This window comes from Labrus mixtus, chromosome 14 (genome assembly GCF_963584025.1).
Source record: "Labrus mixtus chromosome 14, fLabMix1.1, whole genome shotgun sequence".
NCBI classification, from domain to species: domain Eukaryota; kingdom Metazoa; phylum Chordata; class Actinopteri; order Labriformes; family Labridae; genus Labrus; species Labrus mixtus.
In genome coordinates, this window is record NC_083625.1 from 8,694,092 (window position 1) to 8,716,231 (window position 22,140).

General features: G+C 38.9%; 2 protein-coding genes across 6 annotated transcripts; both read left to right on the plus strand.

The window, feature by feature from the left end:
• Positions 1-215: 215 nt before the first annotated feature.
• LOC132987895 (transcriptional coactivator YAP1-like) lies at positions 216-10,152 on the plus strand. Of its 2 annotated transcripts, XM_061054876.1 has the most exons (9): positions 216-485; positions 812-1,058; positions 2,894-3,093; positions 4,278-4,432; positions 5,010-5,111; positions 5,322-5,428; positions 5,552-5,670; positions 6,126-6,226; positions 6,939-10,152. In XM_061054876.1, the coding sequence occupies exons 2-9, from the start codon at positions 840-842 to the stop codon at positions 7,115-7,117; spliced, it is 1,182 nt and encodes a 393-aa protein (XP_060910859.1). In that variant the 5' UTR covers positions 216-485; positions 812-839; the 3' UTR covers positions 7,118-10,152. The 2 variants fall into 2 exon arrangements, with proteins under 2 accessions (XP_060910859.1, XP_060910860.1); XM_061054877.1 differs by lacking the exon at positions 5,010-5,111.
• Positions 10,153-15,428: 5,276 nt separating this feature from the next.
• birc2 (baculoviral IAP repeat containing 2) lies at positions 15,429-22,127 on the plus strand. 4 transcript variants are annotated; one of them, XM_061054887.1, is made up of 12 exons: positions 15,429-16,232; positions 16,363-16,655; positions 16,795-17,097; positions 17,349-17,637; positions 18,699-18,798; positions 18,932-19,010; positions 19,100-19,148; positions 19,279-19,521; positions 19,858-19,956; positions 20,554-20,709; positions 20,863-20,904; positions 21,004-22,127. In XM_061054887.1, exons 1-12 carry the CDS (start codon positions 16,139-16,141, stop codon positions 21,195-21,197), a joined length of 1,941 nt encoding a protein of 646 aa, XP_060910870.1. In that variant the 5' UTR covers positions 15,429-16,138; the 3' UTR covers positions 21,198-22,127. The 4 variants fall into 4 exon arrangements, with proteins under 4 accessions (XP_060910870.1, XP_060910869.1, XP_060910872.1 ...); XM_061054886.1 differs by having other exon boundaries at positions 19,100-19,147; positions 19,275-19,521; XM_061054889.1 differs by having other exon boundaries at positions 15,430-16,232; positions 16,363-16,643.
• Positions 22,128-22,140: the final 13 nt, after the last annotated feature.

Here is a 22,140-nt window from a genome sequence, read left to right on the forward strand (position 1 = left end):
AAACTGGAGGGTGTGAAAACACAATAAGAATTGCCCAGTACTGTTAATGGACTTTTAAAGCAATAATTCACAGACAGTTATACGTTTGTGCAGCTGTAGCTTTTAATCAAACATCACGAATGAACTTGTTTTGTAGGTCTCCTGTTGAAGGTTTCTGTCTGGGAGATTTTCCCCCCTCCAACTGCGGCAGCTTTAAACCCTTCAACCCCGCCCCTCAGCACTATCACATGAATCTGGACTCAACACTGGATGTGAAAAAAGTTTGGAGGTCTCGCTGAAATCTCTTTACTACAACTGGATTCATTTATAGGCTTTATGTTCTTTTCACTACAAGAGGCGTTTGCATCGGGAATCAATGTCCGCCTATAAGTGTTAGGTTTTTTTTTTTTTCTCGGCTGTGTTTCTCCAGTTTATTTTTCCCCTCTGCAGGACTACAGAGTTAGGAAAGAAAGAGGAGGGGGGGGGGACGGTCTGGCTGCTTGAAGGTATGTGGGAGGCATGTAACGTGTTGTACGAGGCTCACATTGATTTATGTCTGCGTTTCTTGCTTTAAACTGCACTCTCTCGACTCCTTTACTCGAACACTGACTTTCTTTTTACAGCTGATTACCTCTTGAGATGTTACCGTTTGAAACAGACGCACAAGGACACAAAAGTTCAAATGGGGTGGGGGGAAGGGGGGGGGGGGTGGTGGTGGCAAGAAGTGTAAACAAATCTGATCACAACTCCAGACGCGTCAAGTCTGAACGGTCCCTGTCGTTTATTCATTCTTTGTTTGTGTGTTTGTTTGTGTTATGGAACTTTTCGACAGATTTGTTGCGACACAAAACTTTGGCGACATGGACGCGCATCGCGGCGGCGGCGGCGGCGGCGCGCCTCCGGCCGGGCAGCAGATCGTGCACGTCCGAGGAGACTCGCAGACGGAGCTTGAGGCCCTGTTCAGTGCCGTGATGAACCCCAGCAAGTCGGCCAGACAGCCGTCCTCTCTGCCCATGAGGATGAGGAAGCTGCCGGACTCCTTCTTCAGACAGCCTGACTCTCGGGGCCACTCTAGACAAGTACAATAATAATAATAATAATAATACATAAAACACTACGTATAACCAATGAAGTATAGCAGCCATGCTGTACACACTGAGGGATGATAATACTGCAAATGCAGCACTAACTGTTGTGTGTCAGTGGTGGCAATAATGATATCATTTAAGCTTTCCCTTTTTATGTTTTTTTCCACATCTATTTTCAAACATGGGATGGACAAAATATCACTAATGCTCATCCCAGTCAGGCCTATAAAGTCCTAAAACAATTGATGTAGCCAATGTATACTGCAGATTATCCCTAATTAATAACTTCATCTCAAGGTTGTTTTCTTGATAAATAATATGTAGTGTCTTAATAAAGGTCATAAAATAGGGTGAAACACATTATAAATATTAAGTTATCCTTTGTATTCAATCCACAGAGCAAATATGCACACTTTACCACCATATGCTTATGACAGTGAACACAATACATTGATTTAGATTTTGATTTAGTTACCAAATCCAAAGCCTAAAATGTGAGGAAGGCATCATCATTCTTAATTAGCCTATCAGCCTCTTTCAGTTTCTAAAAAAACAAGTATGGCAGGTATGGTTTTGGCCATTTCCAACTTCAGCCCACTCATTTAATTTATTTTCTGAATCTGTGCTGATGTACAAAATGAAAAACACATGAATTATTCATCCGAAAATTGACAAGATAATCTGTGAAGTTGATGAAAACCAACAACCAAGTTTGAATTTATTTTGTTTTTTTTCCCTCCCTTGGTAAAACTCTCAGTGCAAGTAATTTTTCCCGAATGTTTTAGTCATGTTTTCCAGATAAAGCTTGCTGAACTTATTAGATTTCATTGTACAAGTTTTCCAATATTGCAAGTAGAACATAAATACCTCCAAACAGCCGACAGCTAAGAAAGGGCACGTTGACATAGAATTTAATAGGAAAGATGGTCCTGTATCACAATAATCAGCTTCCGATTGATATACCAACATAGGTAGACATCATCTTCAGTTTGGGGAAACTATGATGCACATTTCTTACTGACATTTTACATTCTAATCGACTATGCTATAAAATAATCGAGAGGGGAGGGGGGATCAACAGTTTCAGCCCTAATGTCCATCCTTAGTGAACATTTTCACATCATATGTTCGGCTGCTTTACTTTTCTCTGATTGTGTTATTCAACTAAATCCATTTAACGTCGTCTATGAATGATGTAGCAACGCTATACTCTATATTCATTCATATTTCAGTCATATTTGGTGTGTTGTTTTATCATAATAAGATGGTCTAACTCTCCACATTAAAGAAGTTTATTCTTGAACTTTAAGTGTATCTACTAACTGGCCAACGTTACTTCTGCAGCCTAGGCAGCAACTATCTGAAATGCCCCGGATTTCATGATACATTGTTTTTAACTGTCCAATGTGCGGGATAACTCTGGGTGTTAGGTGGTGGGAAAATCTGAAAAATGACAAAGAAGAAGAGGCTATAAGCAACTCTGACTTTATGGGTTTATGAGGAGTTTTGCTTTTACACAGAACACACTTAGACCATACAGATGAGAACATAGTGGGATCAGTCCTGTCTGTGAAACACTGAGCATGTCGAGGTTCACCAACACACCTACAGTTATTGGGTTTTCAGGATGCAGTAAAGGACTAACTGTATTTCACCTGTAAACTACTTAAAGGACTTTCAGGTTCTATCACCAGACATTTTAATCTGCTGGCAGTGAAAGTTCTTGGTACAAGTTGTACACTTGTCTTCCAAGTGTTTCACTTTGGTATCCATCTTTCTGATCGCTGTTTGTGTCAGTAAATAACACCCTGTTTGTTTCTCGTCAGGCCAGTTCGGATGGAGGTGTGTGCGGCTCCCTTACTCCTCATCACGTCCGCGCCCATTCCTCCCCTGCCTCCCTCCCAGTCAACTCCCTCTCCACTCAAGCAGCTGATGTAGCGGTGACGCCGATCATACCCGACGATGTGCCACTCCCCCACGGTTGGGAAATGGCCAAAACGCCTACTGGCCAACGTTACTTCCTCAAGTAAGGTCGAACTTCTTTTAGGACTGGAAAGCCCTGCTGGTTCTAAACTTCTACAATATTCCTGTTAATGGCTTTAACCTACGGTTATTTTTTATTGATTTTTGTTGAAGTATTCTTCTATAAAATGACAGAAGTTAGTTTTAAATATACACCTACAGTTCCTGAAAGCTGAAGTTGATGTCTTCAAACGGCTTGTTTTGTCTAACTGATGGTCCAGATATCGAACTGGTCCAATCAAATCCATTCAAAACAAAGAACTTCAACTTTGGCCCATTTGTGAGGCTGAAATCAGCTATATGTGTGTGTTTACGTTTGTTCAACGACTTAAAAACTTTTCAAATGATCATAATTGTAGTTGATTAATTTGGTTGATATCAGACCGATTATTCCCACGCATGGCCTCTTTTTAAATGCATTCGTATTTTTTTTTAGGTTTGAGCAGGAAATCTGTCCTATTACACACAATTTTAGAATTACATCCTTCTATTATGAGGATATCATTCAGAGTAAAGGAAAATAGAAATAAAGAGACCTGCATCATTGAAGATATAACCAGGACTCAAACTATAACCAGGACTAGTTTTGCAGCCGGTGTGTTGTATATGTAATGTAATATTGGCTTCCCACGATAATGAAAACAAGATAATCAAGATGAATCTATTTGTGGGCCGCACGTTTTGTCAATAGGTTTTGCCATGTGTCGTAACCAAGAGCATATCAGTTACTCAAAAACATAGTTCATTTATTTTTATATTTGAATTCATTATTATTTGTATATGTTTTTTTTTCACATATTTGTTTTTAAGTACTGCTTGTTTTTCAGTGTTCACAATGTTAGTGTGTCAAGAGTGTTTAAGTTTGATAAATGCATGTGATCCAGATGTTGTAAAGTCAATGAGTAATCGTGTTTAATAATCCTGATCTCAACATCAATTAAAATAATTGTGAAAATTATGATTTTTGCCAAACTGGAGCAGTAGTGTGTTTGGGGTGGTTTCATTCATGAGAGCACATGGCCTGGCAGCTCACACTCCTGTCAAAGGCTACTGTAGTTTGTCTGAGCACATCTGGTCACACAGGTAAAGCAGGTCTGAGGGGAAAAACGTGCCTCACACTTCTCATCCTTCAGGTTGCTGTGATTTATCACGCACAGATATATGTTTAGACTTGTTGTGTGTTTGCAGTCACCTGGATAAGACAACCACCTGGCACGACCCCCGACTCTCGCAGCTGCAGTCGGCTGCAGCTCAGCATCCCATCTCTGGCGCTCCCATCCACTCCCACTCCCTCAGCAACCCAGCACCCACTTCACAACCACCAAACATCAATCAAGACACAGGTATCACTCTGCCCCCCCCCCCTCCCCTCCCCCCTCACTCAAACCATGGAGTTTCTCTTTAAAACAAGACCTGCTTTTCACGATTAAAGTCATTTGGCAGCAGGCCTGGTTTTTGTTTGCTGGGTGTGACTTCTTTGGGATTCCTTTTGGTTTCTGCAGTGATCACTCTGGTGACTTTGGTTGGAATTATAACTGACAGATTAGAGCCTAGACTGACTTGTAATGATAGTCCATGATGGACCAACTTCAGAAGAGAGAGACTCTCCTTTTTCATAATAATGAGAACATTTGTCTATCCTTTTTTTTTTCTTGATGGTATTGCATACTTTTACTTACTAACTGTACTGTTTTATATCACCCACCCAACGAATTAAGCATTATGCACAAAGGTCAGTACATTTGTATTCAAGTTCTGCAGAATTGGCTATTTTCCTACTAACCGTCACTTCTACTTTTAAAACTCTACAAACAAGAAACTACACAGACATTCAAGGACGTGGGCCAGGTTCTACTTTTAACTCTCGATGCACTCCATCCCCCATTTGCCTTCTCACTGTGTACTTTCACTGCTGTTCAGGTCCACTGCCTGAAGGCTGGGAGCAGGCTGTGTCTGCAGATGGAGAGGTGTTCTACATCGATCACATAAATAAGTCCACCGCATGGGTCGACCCGCGTCTAGGTAGCAAACCATCAAATTTGTGTCTCCTGAAATTGACAATTCTTGTTTGTCAATAAGATTGATTTTTTTCAAAATGTCCACCATCAATGTAAATCCAAGAAAAACCGCACAAGATGTACCTCATATTTGTCATAACAGAAAATCTTGACTTTGGCGAAATCATTTACTTTGTTGTCAAAACGTTCTTCTCCTATGAATTCTATGTTTCAGCCCAGAAGATGAACCCTGCACTCCTCGGTTTGGCACTGCAGCAAAGGCAGGAAAAGGAGAGGCTCAGATGTAAACAACAAGGCCTGCCTCCACAAATCACAGCACAGGTCAGAGGCGGACGAAAACTGTATTGAATCAATTCAGAGTTAACAGAAAATAAATAACTGTTCCATGTAAACAGAGTCCCAGTGTTGTACGTACTGTTTAACAAGAAGGCGTGTGTGTAACAGGAGGCTGGAGGGAGGAACCAGATGCCTGGTGGGATGGACCATGACAGGAACGCACAGACACTTGTCCCATCTCTGGATTTGAGGATCAGAGCCTCAAACCATGAACCCACACTTAATGGGTGAGTTTGTTTCATTTACTGTAGATGGATAGTATCTACTAGATCACTGATACTTTAATCTAAGTAAAAGCAGTTACACATGTCAAAGAATCATCCAGGAAAAAGCCTCATTTTCAGAGAAAATTTACTACCACTGCCACACAGTGTAGATGTATGGAATTCCATTTGTGCAGCTTAAAGCATTAAAGTGACATTTAAGAGACTCAACAGTATGGCTCTCCAGGAAAAATCTCCCAGCTGCTCCGAACAGTCGATCTTCCTCCCTGCCAACAGTTTCCATGAAATACATTTCTCTATCGGAAGTAGTTCCTGTGCAAACTATAGCTTAAGGAAGGATGGTTGCATAATGTAACTTCCATAAAGGCTCAATGTTAGTTCAATCATTGTTTTTTATTTAGAAGATTATGATCAGATACAAAGGAATGTTAATATTATATGTGTGTGTTTTTGTGCAGCGCTCACTCTCGCAACGAGAGCACCGACAGTGGTCTAAGCGTCAGCAGCTTACCCCGCACTTCTGACCACATGTTGAGCTCTGTGGATCACATGGATACTGGTAATACCATAAACACTGACACACTCGCACATAAACACACACACACACACACACAGGTTTTTTTGTGAAATTAGGATCAATTCATACAGTTTATTGTATAAAAGTGATTGCTGAACATTTTACTTTAGAACTAAGTCTGAAGCTCTGATTGCACCTCTTTTAATATAATTATTATTATTATAAATAAATTGGATATTTATTTCGTCTTTAAAATATTTGTAAATTCAGGGTAAACATGGTGTTAGTCTTTTTTTTTTTTTTTAAATAGAACAGAGGTTTGTATACCCACAAAACTCCCCAAACCCTGACATTTTCAGGTTGAGCATGTGTGAAAAGTTATTGGCTTTGTTTTGGTCCTGACTTCATGCAGACTTTTTTTCCTGCAACAAGAAATCAGGTTAAGTTTGAGGGGGAGCTCAGCAGGTGATTCAGTGGATCGGGGGCGATGTCTGGCATTCTTCGCACATCTAGCGAGATCTTTGTGCTCGTAATGAAGCTGCTCCGTACTCTTTTATGTTCCGCATCATGTTCTTTTCCACTCTTTTGCTGATAATGTGAATACATCCTGTTACAAGTAGCCTTAGAGTAAAGGAAAAGAACTGTCATCATGGTGTCAGACTTTTTGTCAACATTAATTTGTGATATCTGCAGAGTCCTTTTGACGTCTGGTGTCCTAAGACGAGAGTCATTATATGTTCTTCTCTGGTTTTAGGCGACTCTGGCGAGACCTCAATGACCTTGCAGGAGTCGATGCCTGTGCTGCCGATGTCCGATGGCGAGGAGCTGATGCCCTGCATACCTGAAGGTCTCAGTTCAGACCTTCTGATGGACATGGAGACCGTTCTCTCCGGGTCACACATGGACAGAGACAGCCTGCTCACCTGGCTATAGACACCACGCAGCCACCACTCACATGGTCTAATATAAAAACCTTCAAAACATGACTGAGAAGAGTGAAGGAGTTTTGGCTTAAAACGTGGTACAGAACAGAAATTCTGAGAGAAAACTCTACTTTTGTATGATGGAAAGCTAACAACACTACTCGCTCCCTGAGGAATGAAAAAAAAAAAGCTGGCTCTCTCAGACTGTGGTAAGCTGCTGGTATTCTCCTCTTTTTGGCCTGGGTTTACAGAGTGTATGTATGACGATATCTTCCTTCTAGTTATCCACCCCTGATCATTCTCAACACGCTTCTTGTAAAATGTATCGAAGATCATTTTAGAGTGCAGATTTATTTTATTATCCCCACTTGGGTAATACAATTATACAATTTGCAGCAAACGTAGCAAAATGAAAGTCAAGGAAGTTTGCATGAAGCCGTTACAGTTATGCCAAAATGTACATGAACCTGCTCACAAGATACTTTAAAAAAGTGACAATTTTTATATCCACTACATATCGCAACATGTCGTGCTTTCAGGTGTCAGCAGCCTTTAACTTGTGACTTTACTGCATCCTCACAGCTGTCCAAAATGTCGTTCAAAAACACCAGGCGAGACACTAAGAGATATAATGAACCTGAATTTACACAACGCAGCATCACACTACATTTCAAATCTCACACTACCACAATGAAACACTAGGAGGAGATGACACACCCTTGTGGTGAGCCAGGAGATTGAGAAACACTAAATGAATCATACTCACTCTCTTACTTAAAAAGTATTTTTTTTAAATGCTCACAAGCCAAAAACACAGGATTAAACACATCGTGTGGACCTGCTCAGAGCTACAATGTTGTTGTTTTTATCTTTTTGAATGAAGCTTTATCTTTTGGTCACAGAAAAGACCCGAGTCGTAATAAATCGAAACCTTGCGCGTTGATAGAAATGATGGCTACAAGCTTGTGCCGCTTTGTAGAGTAGTCTCAACTTTGGGCACTAAAACTACAGTGAAGTGTACTTTTAATGACCTGCCTTTACAGAAAGCAGTACTGGAATATACAGAGAGTGTATCTACAGTAAATGAGCACGTGTTCTGTTTCACGCTGCCCGAACACAACACAGGATTTCCCCCCAGGGAAACTCTTACTGTGTCACTTCTGCTCTTACGCCTGCCACACTACATATACATGTTGCCGTAAACATGGCATCGGCTTCTTTTCTCTAGAATCTCTTTTATTTAATGGAAGTGTATTTTGTTTTTCAGAATATTAGGCCACCTCCAAAAACCTCAAGAAACGCTAACAGATTATTTTGTTGGTTCAGGTTTTGACCTTCAGTTCTTGTTGTGTTTGGTTGCATTTTATTGTGAAGATTTTTCAGTCTTTTGATCCACTCCCACATTGAATTTAAGCTTCACAGGAGTAGTATTTATTGGAGATTGGTTTTTTTTTTGGTTTTTTTTTATCGGATTACATTATATTGTACAGCTTTTAAATGAATATGTCCAACCCTTGTTTGGGAATGATTTCATCTAACAGAGGTCAGGGCTTGGTGTTTCCTCCCCCATTGTGTGTACCAGTGATTTTAGCACTCTGTACTTTATCAGTGCTAACACAGCTGTCAGTGGCTTCTGAAGCATAAATGAAGAAAAATTCAATGAATCAGCCATAACACTTTGACTTTAAACAGTGGAATTCCTTTTCCTTGCTCTCCCATCGATGGCTTGATACATTCCTAATCATTTTCTTTTTCTGTTCCTGACTGACAGACATAACACACCTCCTACTTCTTAGCTCTGAACCCACAATTCATCACAACTTGATCCTTTACCATTTTTGATAGTGTGCGGTACAACTTGAGATTTTCACATGCACTTCAGTTATGCTGCCAAAATCTATTTTCTTACATTTAGTCCATAAGCAGACTCTTGAAACACACACATCAGACACGTATAAGTAATGTGACTTGTAAATCAGCCTCGATACATTGCATGTAAAACCATATTTCCATCTTCTTTTTCACCTTTTATTTAAACCTATCAGTTGATCAAAAGGTTGGATAACGACAATTTCAACTCATCCCCATCTACTTCTTTATATTTATGAACAAAACAAACAGATTTCAAATTCAGTCTACATAATGAAATGTGACTGTTTGAAAAGTCCTGCTACTAAATGTTGCTATTGTATTGGCATGAATGTATCTGATTCCTATTTAAGTATACGCAGTTAGTAAAGCATCATCCTGTGTACCACTTCCATACAGGTCTGCTATCACTCCATTGAGTTGAAACTTCCCCAGTCTTTGGTACCAGTTTACTTCTCGTCACGAGCTGGTATTTAAGTTAAATTGATGAAAATTTGTGCCTTAAAAAACGTATGGGGTTGCCTCCTCAAAAAAAAAAAGCAACAAACTAATTGCAGATGCTGTGTTCTTGGTATATTTTGCTTTAACTGCAAGTTTTATGTGGTGCTGTAATACAGAAGGCAATTGTTTATCAGGAGAGCTCTTAAATTCTCCCCATTTATTTTAACTATATAATAGGTATGTAATCTGTTTTTTTTTAATCTGCTGGGTTGTTTCTGCAGTGTGTGTGTGTGTGTGTGTGTGTGTGTGTGTGTGTGTGTGTGTTTATAAAAATGTATGAATTTGAAGCTGTTGATTATTTGTGAGAGCTTTTTTTTTTTTTCTAACCAGCTTTCTTTTTGTATAAACATTTTATATAAATGAAGACTTCACTCACAGCATCCGGAATCTGCGGCCAAGTCACCGAATCTTTTCTAAATTAAAGTACGATGGGCCTTTGTGACTTATTGTTCATAACACATAATGCAACACACTACCTAGCCTATTATTTATCTTAGCATGCATGACACCTGCTATGTATGTTGCATATGATAATGTTTATTATCCTATTTACAGAGAGTTTTGAGGCAATCAGTTTTGTACCCTTTTATGCATGTGCTTTATATGAATACATTTCTTCTTACTCTCACTGTAATCATTTTAAAAGAGTTTGTGTTTAATAAACTTTTAAATGCACCACATGGTAAATGGTAGTTTCTTCTAGTGATATGACTACAGAGAGTTGTCCTTGATATGTTTTAAAACTACACCTTAAAGGTGCACTATACGTTTTGGTGGTGAAATTTGAAAGTTGGAAAGTGAAACAATTTTATGCTATATTTTCTGAAGTGAGTACACCAACTTGACTCCAAGAATAAAACGGGTCCCTGGAACACTGTTTGGAGCTAAAAAGCTACCAGGGGAGTTACGGTTTCACTGTTGCGGACACCATAACTTCTTGCGTAGCATTTTATCGTCTAACAGTGTTGCAGGGACCAAATGTTCCTCTGAGGACAGTTTGTATATCAAGTTATGAACATATACCCCAGAAACTGTACATTTCTCCCAACTTTCAAAATTCTCTACCAAAACTACATAGTGCACCTTTAATGTTTTATTGGCTTTATTCATTTACCGTAGTATGACAATTTGTCTTGATGTCCTGAGTATTGAGTCTTGAGTATTGAAGGTTGTGGCACCTAGCTTTACTGTCATATTTATTAGCTTGCTACAGTATTTCAACCTTTCATACTGTAAACTATGAAATTGAAACATAAAAACATCTTTGATCCAAAAGTACGGGTGCCCTAAATGGACAAGCATCCATACATTATATTTACTCTGTTTTCCTTTACAGTAATTACAGTAATTTCCGGTTGTTTTTCTTGACTTATTTATCTCATAAATCCAGAGTTGCAAAAGCACACAATGAACATAGAAATAGGCTTAACTTACATCATTAGTGTAGGCAGTAGCAGCATGCCTGGCCTTCCACAGTGACCAGCCTATTGTTTTTTTTTTTTCTAGAACAGAAAGTAGTTCCATTGTTACACCCCAGGCTATAAGGCGGCCTTATAGTGTGAACAACTTCCCATAAACTGAACCAATAAAACACCTACGAAAGTCAAAACCAAGGGATTTATTATTAATGCCAAACAACTAGATCATATAACAGAAATCAACAAAGGACTAGATCAACAAAACATACCAACACACAAATCTCTGACTGAGGGCCTTTCTCAAACAGCTCCCAACACACTTCCCTCGCCTGCAGGGTCCGCCAAATTTAGTGCTGCACCGATGAAGGCTTACTGAACACCTTTCATTGTTCGGCATGGAACATCTGAGTTCTGTATTACCAACCCCAAAAACTCAAACACTTTGAACTGAGATAAAAAAAAAAATGAATAGTATCATACAGATGTAAGTATCAAAAATGTTAACATAATCTATCTAATTAATGTGGTTTTTTTTAATCAAGCTTTTTCAAACCGAGATAAAGAAAAAAAATAGAGATCTAAAGAAAACAAACTGGAAATGACTCCTCATCATAGGAGAAGGGAGTTAATAAAATATATAGATACATTACGGCTTCCATATAAAATGTTTTTTTGATTGGAAATACAAAACGTGATAATAAACAGTAAACAGTATTGTAGCCTACTTTTTTTTATTATTTTTTTTATTTTTATTTTTTATTAACATTAATAACATAGTATGCAAACAGACAAAATGTAAAGTCATATATATTAAAAAATAAAAGAGTCAGATAAAACAAACAGAAAAAAGGAAGGAAAAAAAAGAAATTAGTTAGAGAAATAATAGTGATGAAATTAAATAAATAAATAGGAGAAAGGGGGGGGGGGGGGTCAACTCTGTTTCACCTCAACGCTGTTATTCATCCTTATCCAGTGGTACCTGTAAGCTCTGTAGCCTACTTTTTATGATAATTGTGATCACTGTTTGTCCACTCAGTGTTTGTAGGATTAGGGGAGAGTCCTGAATGTAGTACATATTTCTGAATCAAAATAACCTGATAAATAATTCACTTTACATTCAAGAGCTTGAAGATTGTTTTCCATTAGACCTGCTCTTGAACGTATCACTTTAGACACATTTTCAAAAATGAAATTGGTGTCATAAATTTGAATACCGGGTTTAGCTGACCAGTCACCAATATCACATGTTGTGACCTATGAGAAAGTCAAAAGGTCAAAGTTGACACATCAGGCTGTAACGCATGGGTTAGTGATGGGAAAAGCAGTTCTTTTCAGTGTACTGAATCAGTAGAATCAGTTCAGTAAAGTGATTCGTTCACCGAATCGTTCAGTGCTTCTCTACAGCTCTGTCTGTGAATCAGAATTTAATAAGCTGAAACACGGCCGAACCTTTAGTTCTGCTCGCGATCGTACTGAGAACAGCCGGTGGTGAATAATAAAACCAATGAGCTGAGAATTTAGTACATTCAGTACAAGAAGAGGAAGAGAGTGACTCGGAGGCGGAGCTACGATCGTTCATCGAACAAACTGAACGAGAGAACCCTCAATTCATCACAACTTGATCCTTTACCATTTTTGATAGTGTGCGGTACAACTTGAGTTTTTCCACATGCACTTCAGTTATGCTGCCAAAATCTATTTTTCTTACATTTAGTCCATAAGCAGACTCTTGAAACACACACATCAGACACGTATAAGTAATGTGACTTGTAAATCAGCCTCGATACATTGCATGTAAAACCATATTTCCATCTTCTTTTTCACCTTTTATTTAAACCTATCAGTTGATCAAAAAGGTTGGATAACGACAATTTCAACTCATCCCCATCTACTTCTTTATATTTATGAACAAAACAAACAGATTTCAAATTCAGTCTACATAATGAAATGTGACTGTTTGAAAAGTCCTGCTACTAAATGTTGCTATTGTATTGCCATGAATGTATCTGATTCCTATTTAAGTATACGCAGTTAGTAAAGCATCATCCTGTGTACCACTTCCATGCAGGTCTGCTATCACTCCATTGAGTTGAAACTTCCCCAGTCTTTGGTACCAGTTTACTTCTCGTCACGAGCTGGTATTTAAATTAAATTGATGAAAACGTGTGCCTTAAAACACGTATGGGGTCGTTCACGAACTACACATCACTAGCATGGGTAGATGCGAGGAGGAGGAACTTACGGGAAATTCCAGAGGCTACACTAACCCATTGAAATTAAAACTATTGACTCAGTGTGTGCAACCATCGGAGTGATCTTCACGAAGATGCATTTGTAAGTATCTAGAACAAGACTTTTGACATTATTTTATCTTTAAATGTTTATTGGGCAGTAAGGGAAAGTGTCGGTCAATATGTTGCTGCGACTACAAGGCAGAGGCTCTAATACCTAGTTGATGATTATATCCAATAAGTGTTGACCTTACTTGTATATATGTTTCATTGACGATGTGCCTAAACTGTAGTATAGACATTTGAATGGATGTTTTAGCACGTTTAAGAATCAAAAATAGGATGTGATGACTCCTGAAGATCTCCACACAGTCTAAAGAGCGTTTGGAAAACCAATGTGCTGGAATTGTTTAGTGTTTTTAGATTGTGATTAATATTATTTTTAAATCGATCTAGGTAAATAAATAAAAAAAAGATAATGAAACTGATCTGACTAAAAGTTCCCAGGCATTAAAAAAAGGAGTTCAGCTGATCAAAAATTGGGCTTCAGGACGATTGTGACAGATAACGATATTGTTTTTGCAATAATTGAATAACATTATTTCACGGTGGATACACTGACAAAACAATGTTCTGTAATAGACTGTTGGTTGTTTTCATTATGTAGTCTATTAATAATAGGCTGAATAGCTGCCATAACAGTTTCCAGACATCTGTAGGGTTATGTGACGGTATCACCCCATAAACAGTGAAATAACCCGAGACGTTCTAACTCTCGTTTCTCGTACATCCGGGGTATTAGCCAGAGGCGGCGGTGTGTGTGACGTCAGTGATCTTTCAGGGACTTTCCGCACAGCCCGCACAGACGGTGAGTGTGTGTCTTCGTGTAACACAGGGAAAATAAATAGTACCCTCGCTGCTCGATGTGTTGTCTCGTACGTTTGCGTCACAAAAAGATTGCGTACGTTGTATTTGAGTTTTTTCTCTGCGGTCACTGCAGGGATTTAAGGTTTTAAAGAGGGAAAACGTTAGCATAACCTAGCATTAGCATGCTAATATGGTCAAATGGGCGTTTGCTGTCGTAATAATGTCACGTGATTTGTCAGCTGTGTGTTTAATGTTTTAATGATCAGTTTTGTACAATCTGTACATACAAAAAAAACAACTTTTATCTACCAAAACAAAGCTTGCGCTAAACCGGTGTTATGGTTTAAGGAGTGACCGTGTTACCTGGTGACTCGTCTGTGGATGACGTAGTTACAGCTGTTTGAAAGAGTAAGCCTCCCAAGTTTAGTTTATTTCTGACAATGTCCAAATATACTCCTCAGATAATGAAAAACCAAATGAAAAGTAATTTCAACATCTGATGACACAACTACAGTCCCCAGTTTTAAAGGGTCACCAATAAATCGGCAACACCTGTTCCCTGAAGTGACTGAACTAAACCTGCGTGTTCCACCTTTGTGTGGAAAGTACCGACCTTTACGGAAATAACTGACAGTCATTGATTACAAAATATATGCTTGATGTAACTGTGAGTATGCTATTTTGTTGAAGGGACGCTCCCCTGCCTGTGTTCGACCTGTATTACCACTCAAGTCATGAGGAAGGTTTTACAAAGATCTCCCTTGAGATCTTTGTGAAGCCTGAGAATTAACCCTGTTGTTTCCTAGTCTGAGACTCATTATTTATTATAGAAAGTGTAAATTACAAACAGACCTTAAGTTAGGAAGATTTGAGTTTACCAGGCAGAGAGAGTCTAAGAACAAAATTGATGTAATAGGTGTCATGGGAAATGAATGATTCAATTATTCTCTCCTGAATTATCCAGATTATTGGTTATTATATTCGGATATCTGAAAGAAACACTTTTTATTTCCAGACTCTTGATTAAGGCAATTTGCTTCCTTTGTTTTGTCAATTAAATTCAGTATTTATTGCTTATTGTCTGATGGATGCAGTGATGGTAATGACAACAGGATTCAAGTATTTCCCTGATATAAAATGTCTTAAATGAACAAAGTTCCAAAATAAAATCATAAATTTGCAATACTAAGAAATATTTGGCATCTTCCTTCAATTTTTAACCTAGTATTTTGATGAATGTTTTTGGGCACTTTGTTGAACTATATCAGATTAAACTAAAGTCATTACTAAATTACGCAGATAAGAACATTGCTGTTTGTATATTTCAATCATTTTAAACTTTCTATAGCCTTTATTGGAATGAAGTGGATCCACAATTAAATGTTGTTTGTTTGCTTGTTTTCTCTTTTTCTCCACAGATCCTGCTATTTTTAATCTAAAGATTTGTCCTTTCTAAAGGAGGATTAAAAAAAAATCATTCTTATTGGCTTTTAAGGATTCAAATATGGAGGCCTAAAACACCTAGAAAAGAGATGTCCACAATGGGGGGAGGGGTTTGAGATTGTATGTCCCTTGGTCTGTGTCCATGCTTGTGTAGGTGTTTGAAACATTTCTTTAATTTATAATGTTTGTACACATTTTCTTGGGCCTTATTTTTGAGTTAGAGTTATTAGATGTATTTGACGTGTGTTTACAAGATAATCAGTTGTGTACAGATCCTGGGTGATTTTATCATATTATTTTAGTATTCTTTTTCATAACTTATTTGAAGTAAGTCCTTACTTGCTGCACAGGAGGTGTCTTGTTTCAAATGCATGGGACTGTAATCCAGAAAGAATCTGTCAGAGGTGGAACTCAACGTGGTGATGGGATGTTGAAGGAAAATGGATTACTTAACCTGAGTCACCTTGTGTTTGGATCCAGTCACCAGTACTGACAGTTTCATTTCTTCTCCACTCTTTTAAGTTTTGCTTTTAGCCAGGTGTCACATTCTTTGCCCCCACGTTCTCTGCCTGTCATCTACTTTACCGTTCTCCATCTCAGTGTGAGTGTATCTGTGTGAAGATCAGACCATGGGTTTTCTCAAACCCCTCTCCCTTTGAAGGACATCTCTTTTTCTTTAAATCTCTCTACTTTAATACAAAAATGGAAACTCTAGTTCAACTCAAAAGTAACCCTTTTTTGATGGGGCTTTGTCGCAACGGCACCCCGCCAGACCTGCAGTATGATAACTCCTCAGGTACCAATTCCATTTTTCTAAATTAAGCATGTTGATGCTCATTATTCATTTGCATTTATTTTTATTTTCTAGCATTCTGATGTTGAAATATTAAATAAATCTGTCAATGTGATGCTTTTTTAAACCGCAGAGCTCTTCCGCATCTCTACCTATGCTCGTTTCCCGGCTTCGGGGGTCACAGAGCGAAGTCTGGCGAGGGCAGGTTGGTTCTACACCGGCGTGGGCGACCGTGTTCAGTGTTTCAGGTGTAACGTGACCGCAGAGGGCTGGCAGGCTGGAGACTGTCCTACAGAGAAACACAGACAGCTCTCTCCTTCCTGCTCCTTCATCCAGAGCCTCCCGTCGACAGCCAACCTGCTCTCCTCCTCCCACTCTGCCTTCTCGCCGCTCCGTATTGCCCCTGCGATACCGGTAAGATCAATGGTGGGTTTCTTCACCTTACAGAGAGAAGTTGGGCCTATATCTTTAATCGCAGCTTGATAGAAATACTCATTAATCATGAAATAGTTTTGTTTTTTAAAATCTGCTTTAATTCTTAACATTTTGCTTCCTTCTCCTTTAGATTTCTGCTCCAGGTCCGGTCGCTCCTAACCCTACAGCAGGCCCAGGTGAAGAGCCGGTTGGCTACTTAAACATGGGCTTATCTGCTCCACCACCCTCCAGTCCACTTAGCTCTCGTGGTGTAGAGGACATGTCCCACCAGAGGCCGACGTGCCACAACCCCAGTATGCGCAGAGAGCAGGACCGCCTGGACTCCTTTCACCCCTGGACGCTCTCCATCATCACTCCTGCCGAGCTCGCAAAGGCTGGCTTCTACTACCTGGGCCAAGGGGACCGAGTGGCCTGCTTCAGCTGTGGAGGACAGGTGTGTATCCCCACAGGGAGCCTAACGCTGACTGAGTGTTCACTTTTGTGTGATTTAATTACCCCCAGGATATTGAATGAGATTGATTGTTTCTTCTTTATTTGATTGTTTTTGTAGTCCTTATTGGATGGCTGTATTACTGAACCTTTTACTTATAATTTCCCCAATTTGACTTATTCTACTCAAATTACATTTTTACATGATTTGACAAGAATTCACAATAGAATTGATTTGTTTGTCTTTGTATACAGTTGAGTGACTGGGAGCCAGGTGACAGAGCCGTGTCTGAACACCAGAGGCATTATCCAAACTGTCGATTTGTGCGTGGGGACAGAGCTGACAACGTGTCGCTGGCCGGAGCCGCAGGAGCTTTGTCCGGAGGAGTGAGCTCTCAACTATCCACAGGAGCTCCGACCCTCAGCAATGTCTCCAACCCGGCCATGCAGCAGAGCGAAGAGAGGCTGCTCACCTTTGTCAACTGGCCGTCTCGAATCCCCGTCCGACCCGACCAGCTGTCTAAAGCTGGCTTCTACTATGTAGGTATGTGGATCATCAAAGACACTCGGGTATTCTCAGCAGGAACAAGAGGGGGGAACACTGGAGAGACTATCATCAGGAGTTAATCAAAGTAACTCCACATGAAAGCTAATGATGCTTCATAACTGTGTTGTGTCCAACATGTCCCTCTGAATGACCAAAAGTCATTTTAATATTTAAATATTTCATGTTAAATATGAATCTTCTAATGCTGTTGTTTTCATTTGTTTGTGCAGCTATTCTGTACTCACTTCCTGCTTTTTGTCATTTGCAAATCACATCTCCTATTATATATTTATTTATACTTATTTTATATATGTATTCAACACAATAACCAATGGTTTTGCATATCAGTACCTAAATGCTTGTCAGTATGCTCTTGGGTGTTTGTAGTTTTTGTTCTCAGCCAAGAACAAATCCCAGATAAGTAAAAGTGAACGTCAGAATCTTCCTGAAAACAGCTTTTGTGGAATTTAAGGAAAACACATTTCACATTTGGTGAATGAGGCCCAGTGACTCTGATGCATCAATTCAGATGTTTTTCTTTTCGAAGCAAATACATGTTAAGATAATGGTCTAATTCATGAAACTTTGTTTTTTATAAAACACAATTGATCCTTAAAATGTTCACCTCATATCTGTAATTTTACCATATTTTAAAATAATTCACTCATTGTACAGATTGGAGCTGTACAACAGTTCAGATATGAGTTATTACTTAGATGAAACTAGAGGTTTTTTCCCCCACCTGTTTTGGGGATCTCCACTGCAGACTGGTATTTATCAACACTAAATAAGTTTTTTTAAATTAAAGTTGGAAAGTTCTGAACAAAATCTCATAAGGGACGTACGGTTATACGGATGATGTCTCATGATCACATGTCAGTGATAAATTTAGCTTGAAAACGTGATTTATTTTCTGCTCTGAAAAAAAGGGGAAATGAGAGATAATAATATAGTCATATGTTTCCAACAGTTATCTTCATCAGAAAATTATCTGTTGTTTTTCTTCCCCTGAAATCCCCAAACCTCTTCTCACACTGAAACCTCTGTTTTTCTTCAAGGTCGGAACGATGACGTCAAGTGTTTCTGCTGCGATGGAGGCCTGCGGTGCTGGGAGTCTGGAGACGATCCATGGGTAGAACATGCTAAATGGTTTCCTCGGTAAATTTATATATTTTAATATACATTTTATTGAATAATGTGTTTGTCTATGTACGCGTTTAAAGGATGGTTAATAAAATGTTAACCCTTCTTTTTTTTTTTCTTTTTTTTTTAAACCTGTGGTTAATTGAAGGTGTGAGTATTTACTCCAAGAAAAGGGACAAGAGTTTGTTCACCAGATCCAGGCTCGCTTCCCTCGGCTGTTTGAGCAGGTCAGATAAAGATATAAAACTGTTTATGTTTTTGTTCAAACGTTTGGTGTTGAATAAGTAATTTAATACTTCTTATTTTTCCACTAAAGCTTCTATCAAATGGGGACAGCAGCTCCAGAGAGTTTGTGGATCCACCTGGTGAGTTTCAAACAATGTGAAATCAGTTTAGGCCCGTGTGACTCAGAATCCAATAAATGAATAAATGGCCTGACCATTTATATGTGCAGTTAGATCCGACAACCATTTGTCTCCGTTCTCCTCCCCGCAGTGGTTCACCTGGGACCAGGAGAGGAGCGGTCAGAGGACGCCGTCATGATGAACACTCCGGTGATTAAGTCGGCTTTAGAGATGGGCTTTGACCGAAGTCTGGTCAAGCAGACAGTCCAGAGCAAAATCCTGACAAGTGGAGAGAACTACAGAACAGTACAGGAGCTGGTCTGTGACCTGCTGAGTGCCGAGGACCAGAAGAGAGAAGAGGAGCGAGAGATGTTGGCGGAGGCCATGGCATCAGGTACAGGACTAAGAAAAAAGATGGAAAGCTCCGAGATGTAGTAGTTGTGAAAATGCACACTTAAATGTTTAAAACCCAAAATGTTAATGTTCTTTAATTTTCAGAAACCTACTGTTGTTTTATTTCTGCTTCTTGTATTCAGTGTCAGTATAATTTTATTTTATTTTACCTGTTTTATATTTTATTGTATTTAATATTGCCTGTTTAAATCCCCAAAGAGTGCCTCATTTCTATAATTGGAGTTACAATAAATATCTTTAATTTTGAAACACATGATCTAAGTAAGAGCTAATGTGTTTGAGCATAATGAAAAATCAATCACTTTCTTTGTTTCAGATGGCTTCACGTTCTTGAAGAGACACCAGGCGGCATTGATCCAGCGTCTGAAGAGTGTAGAGCCGGTGTTGGAGCATTTACGAGAGCAGAATGTTTTATGTAGGTCTTCTTTCGTTTATTTGCTTTTTGCGTTTCGGAGGAAGATTTGATCTATTATTTAATTTCTCTTGAAGAATGCTTGTTAAATAATATTTTTCATTGATCAGTGGTTGTTTATATAATATTGCCCAGAAGGAGGCGCTACAGACTGACAAAGTTTATGTCGGTCTTAAATGCAGTCTGGATTATTTTTCAAAGGTGAAGGTGTTGGTAAACATGAGTTTATGGTGTTTTCACGATAGCTTTGACGAGACATGTTTGCAATATTCCGTCAGAAAGTATAGCAGAGGGGCGCTGGCTTACCTCAGATGATGAAGCTGGTGCTTCATGTGCAGAGGCTGCAGACCTCAGAGAGATGGTCGTGAGATCAACTCCTGGTCACTATTTGATGCATGTCATCCTTCACTCTGTCCTCACATTTCCTTTCTATCTCAGGTTGTCCTGTCAAATAGAGGCAAACAGCTCTAAATATAAACTAAAGTAAAAAAAAAAAAAGGGGTAGCAGAGTTTTTTTTTTGTTATAAATGTGTGGACCTTACATATTTAAAACTGAGGAGACTCTGGGTGGTGAATCAGTTTTCGTCTTCTAACCTGCAGCTCCAGAGGAGTACAGCGGCCTTAAGGCTCAGACGTCGGCCCAGCAGCAGAACGCCAGGCTGATAGAGCTCGTCCTCACCAAGGGAAACGCTGCCGCTGAGGTCTTCCGCAACTGGATCCAGAAAAACGATGTCCACCTGCTCAGAGACCTCATGGGTACATCTTTCAATCTAACACCACAGATATACTATGGTTAAACATACAAAAAAAGATCTTTATGTCTGCTCTGCTACTAATTGTTCCATGTTAAGGCAGCCTGGATTGAAAACTGAAAGATTATTAAAACTTGTGTTTTTAATGCATTTTCAGCCCAATCAAATGAAGCTGCGTCACCAAGCCAAGATCTTTCAGGTATTTAGACACAGCTGAGCCACACACAGCTTACTATACTACCGCCATGATTGGTTGTTTGATTTTAAGATGGATAAATTGTTGTCTTTGTTTATGCAGATCTCCCAATGGAGGAGCAGCTGCGGCGCCTGCAGGAGGAGCGTACCTGCAAGGTGTGCATGGACAAAGAAGTAAACATCGTCTTCATTCCGTGTGGACATCTGGTGGTTTGCAAAGAGTGCGCACCATCACTTAGAAAGTGCCCGATCTGCAGAGGCCTGGTTAAAGGGACGGTCCGCACCTTCCTCTCATGAAGAGAAATCATCTTCAGACTCCTTTTGTGTGTCACAATGAATGTAAGCAATATGATTAAAAAAGAAAAATCTACTAGAGAGAGCAGGAAGGTCATTTGTTTCCTTTCTGCCAGTTGAGATGTTGCAAAGTTTCTACATGGTTGTCTTAAATAAATAAAGCTCACTCCTAACCTTAAATCCAGAGGTGTCAAGTAACGCAGTACAAATACTTCATTACCTTAAGTAGAAATTTTGGGTATCTATACTTTACTGGAGTAATTATTTTTCACATGTTAATGCTCAGTAGTAAATATATGGTTTTTTAATGTATTTGCATTGTACTAAAATGTGTTAATTTTCAATGGGCATAAATGCGGCTGAAACAGGTGCATCCCAAAGTTTTCACCATTAACATTTTAATATAACATTATAGTCATTATGGCCTTTAGAAAAATGTTTTTTTGGGGAGGTGGGGTAGTGCACTATAGGCCCCTGTGAAGCGGCCTAAGTTGTTGTCCTTAATGGCATTTTTTTCCCCCTTACATTACTTTTGCTTTTATACTCTAAGTAGTTTTGAAACCAGTACTTTTACTTGAGTAAAAAGCTTGAGTTGATACTTCAACTTCTAAAGAAGTCTTTTTAAACCCTAGTATCTATACTTCTGAGTAACGAATATGTATGCTTTGGACACCTCTTAAATGGTGATGTAGATTAAGGGTTGGTAAACTGCTTTTATAATAATGCTTTTGCTATTAGGGTTACATTATTTGATATGCTATATAAATCAGTAACTTCTCTGGTTGTAACAAATATGAAAATTCATGTTATGCTTTACACAGTAATTCTAAAACATGTAACAAATATTTCAATGATTCTGTTAAATGTAATGGTGATTCATGTTAAGTCTATAAAGGCAGCACTACAGTAAATAAAGTTTCATGAAGATTAAAATCTGTTTTGTCAG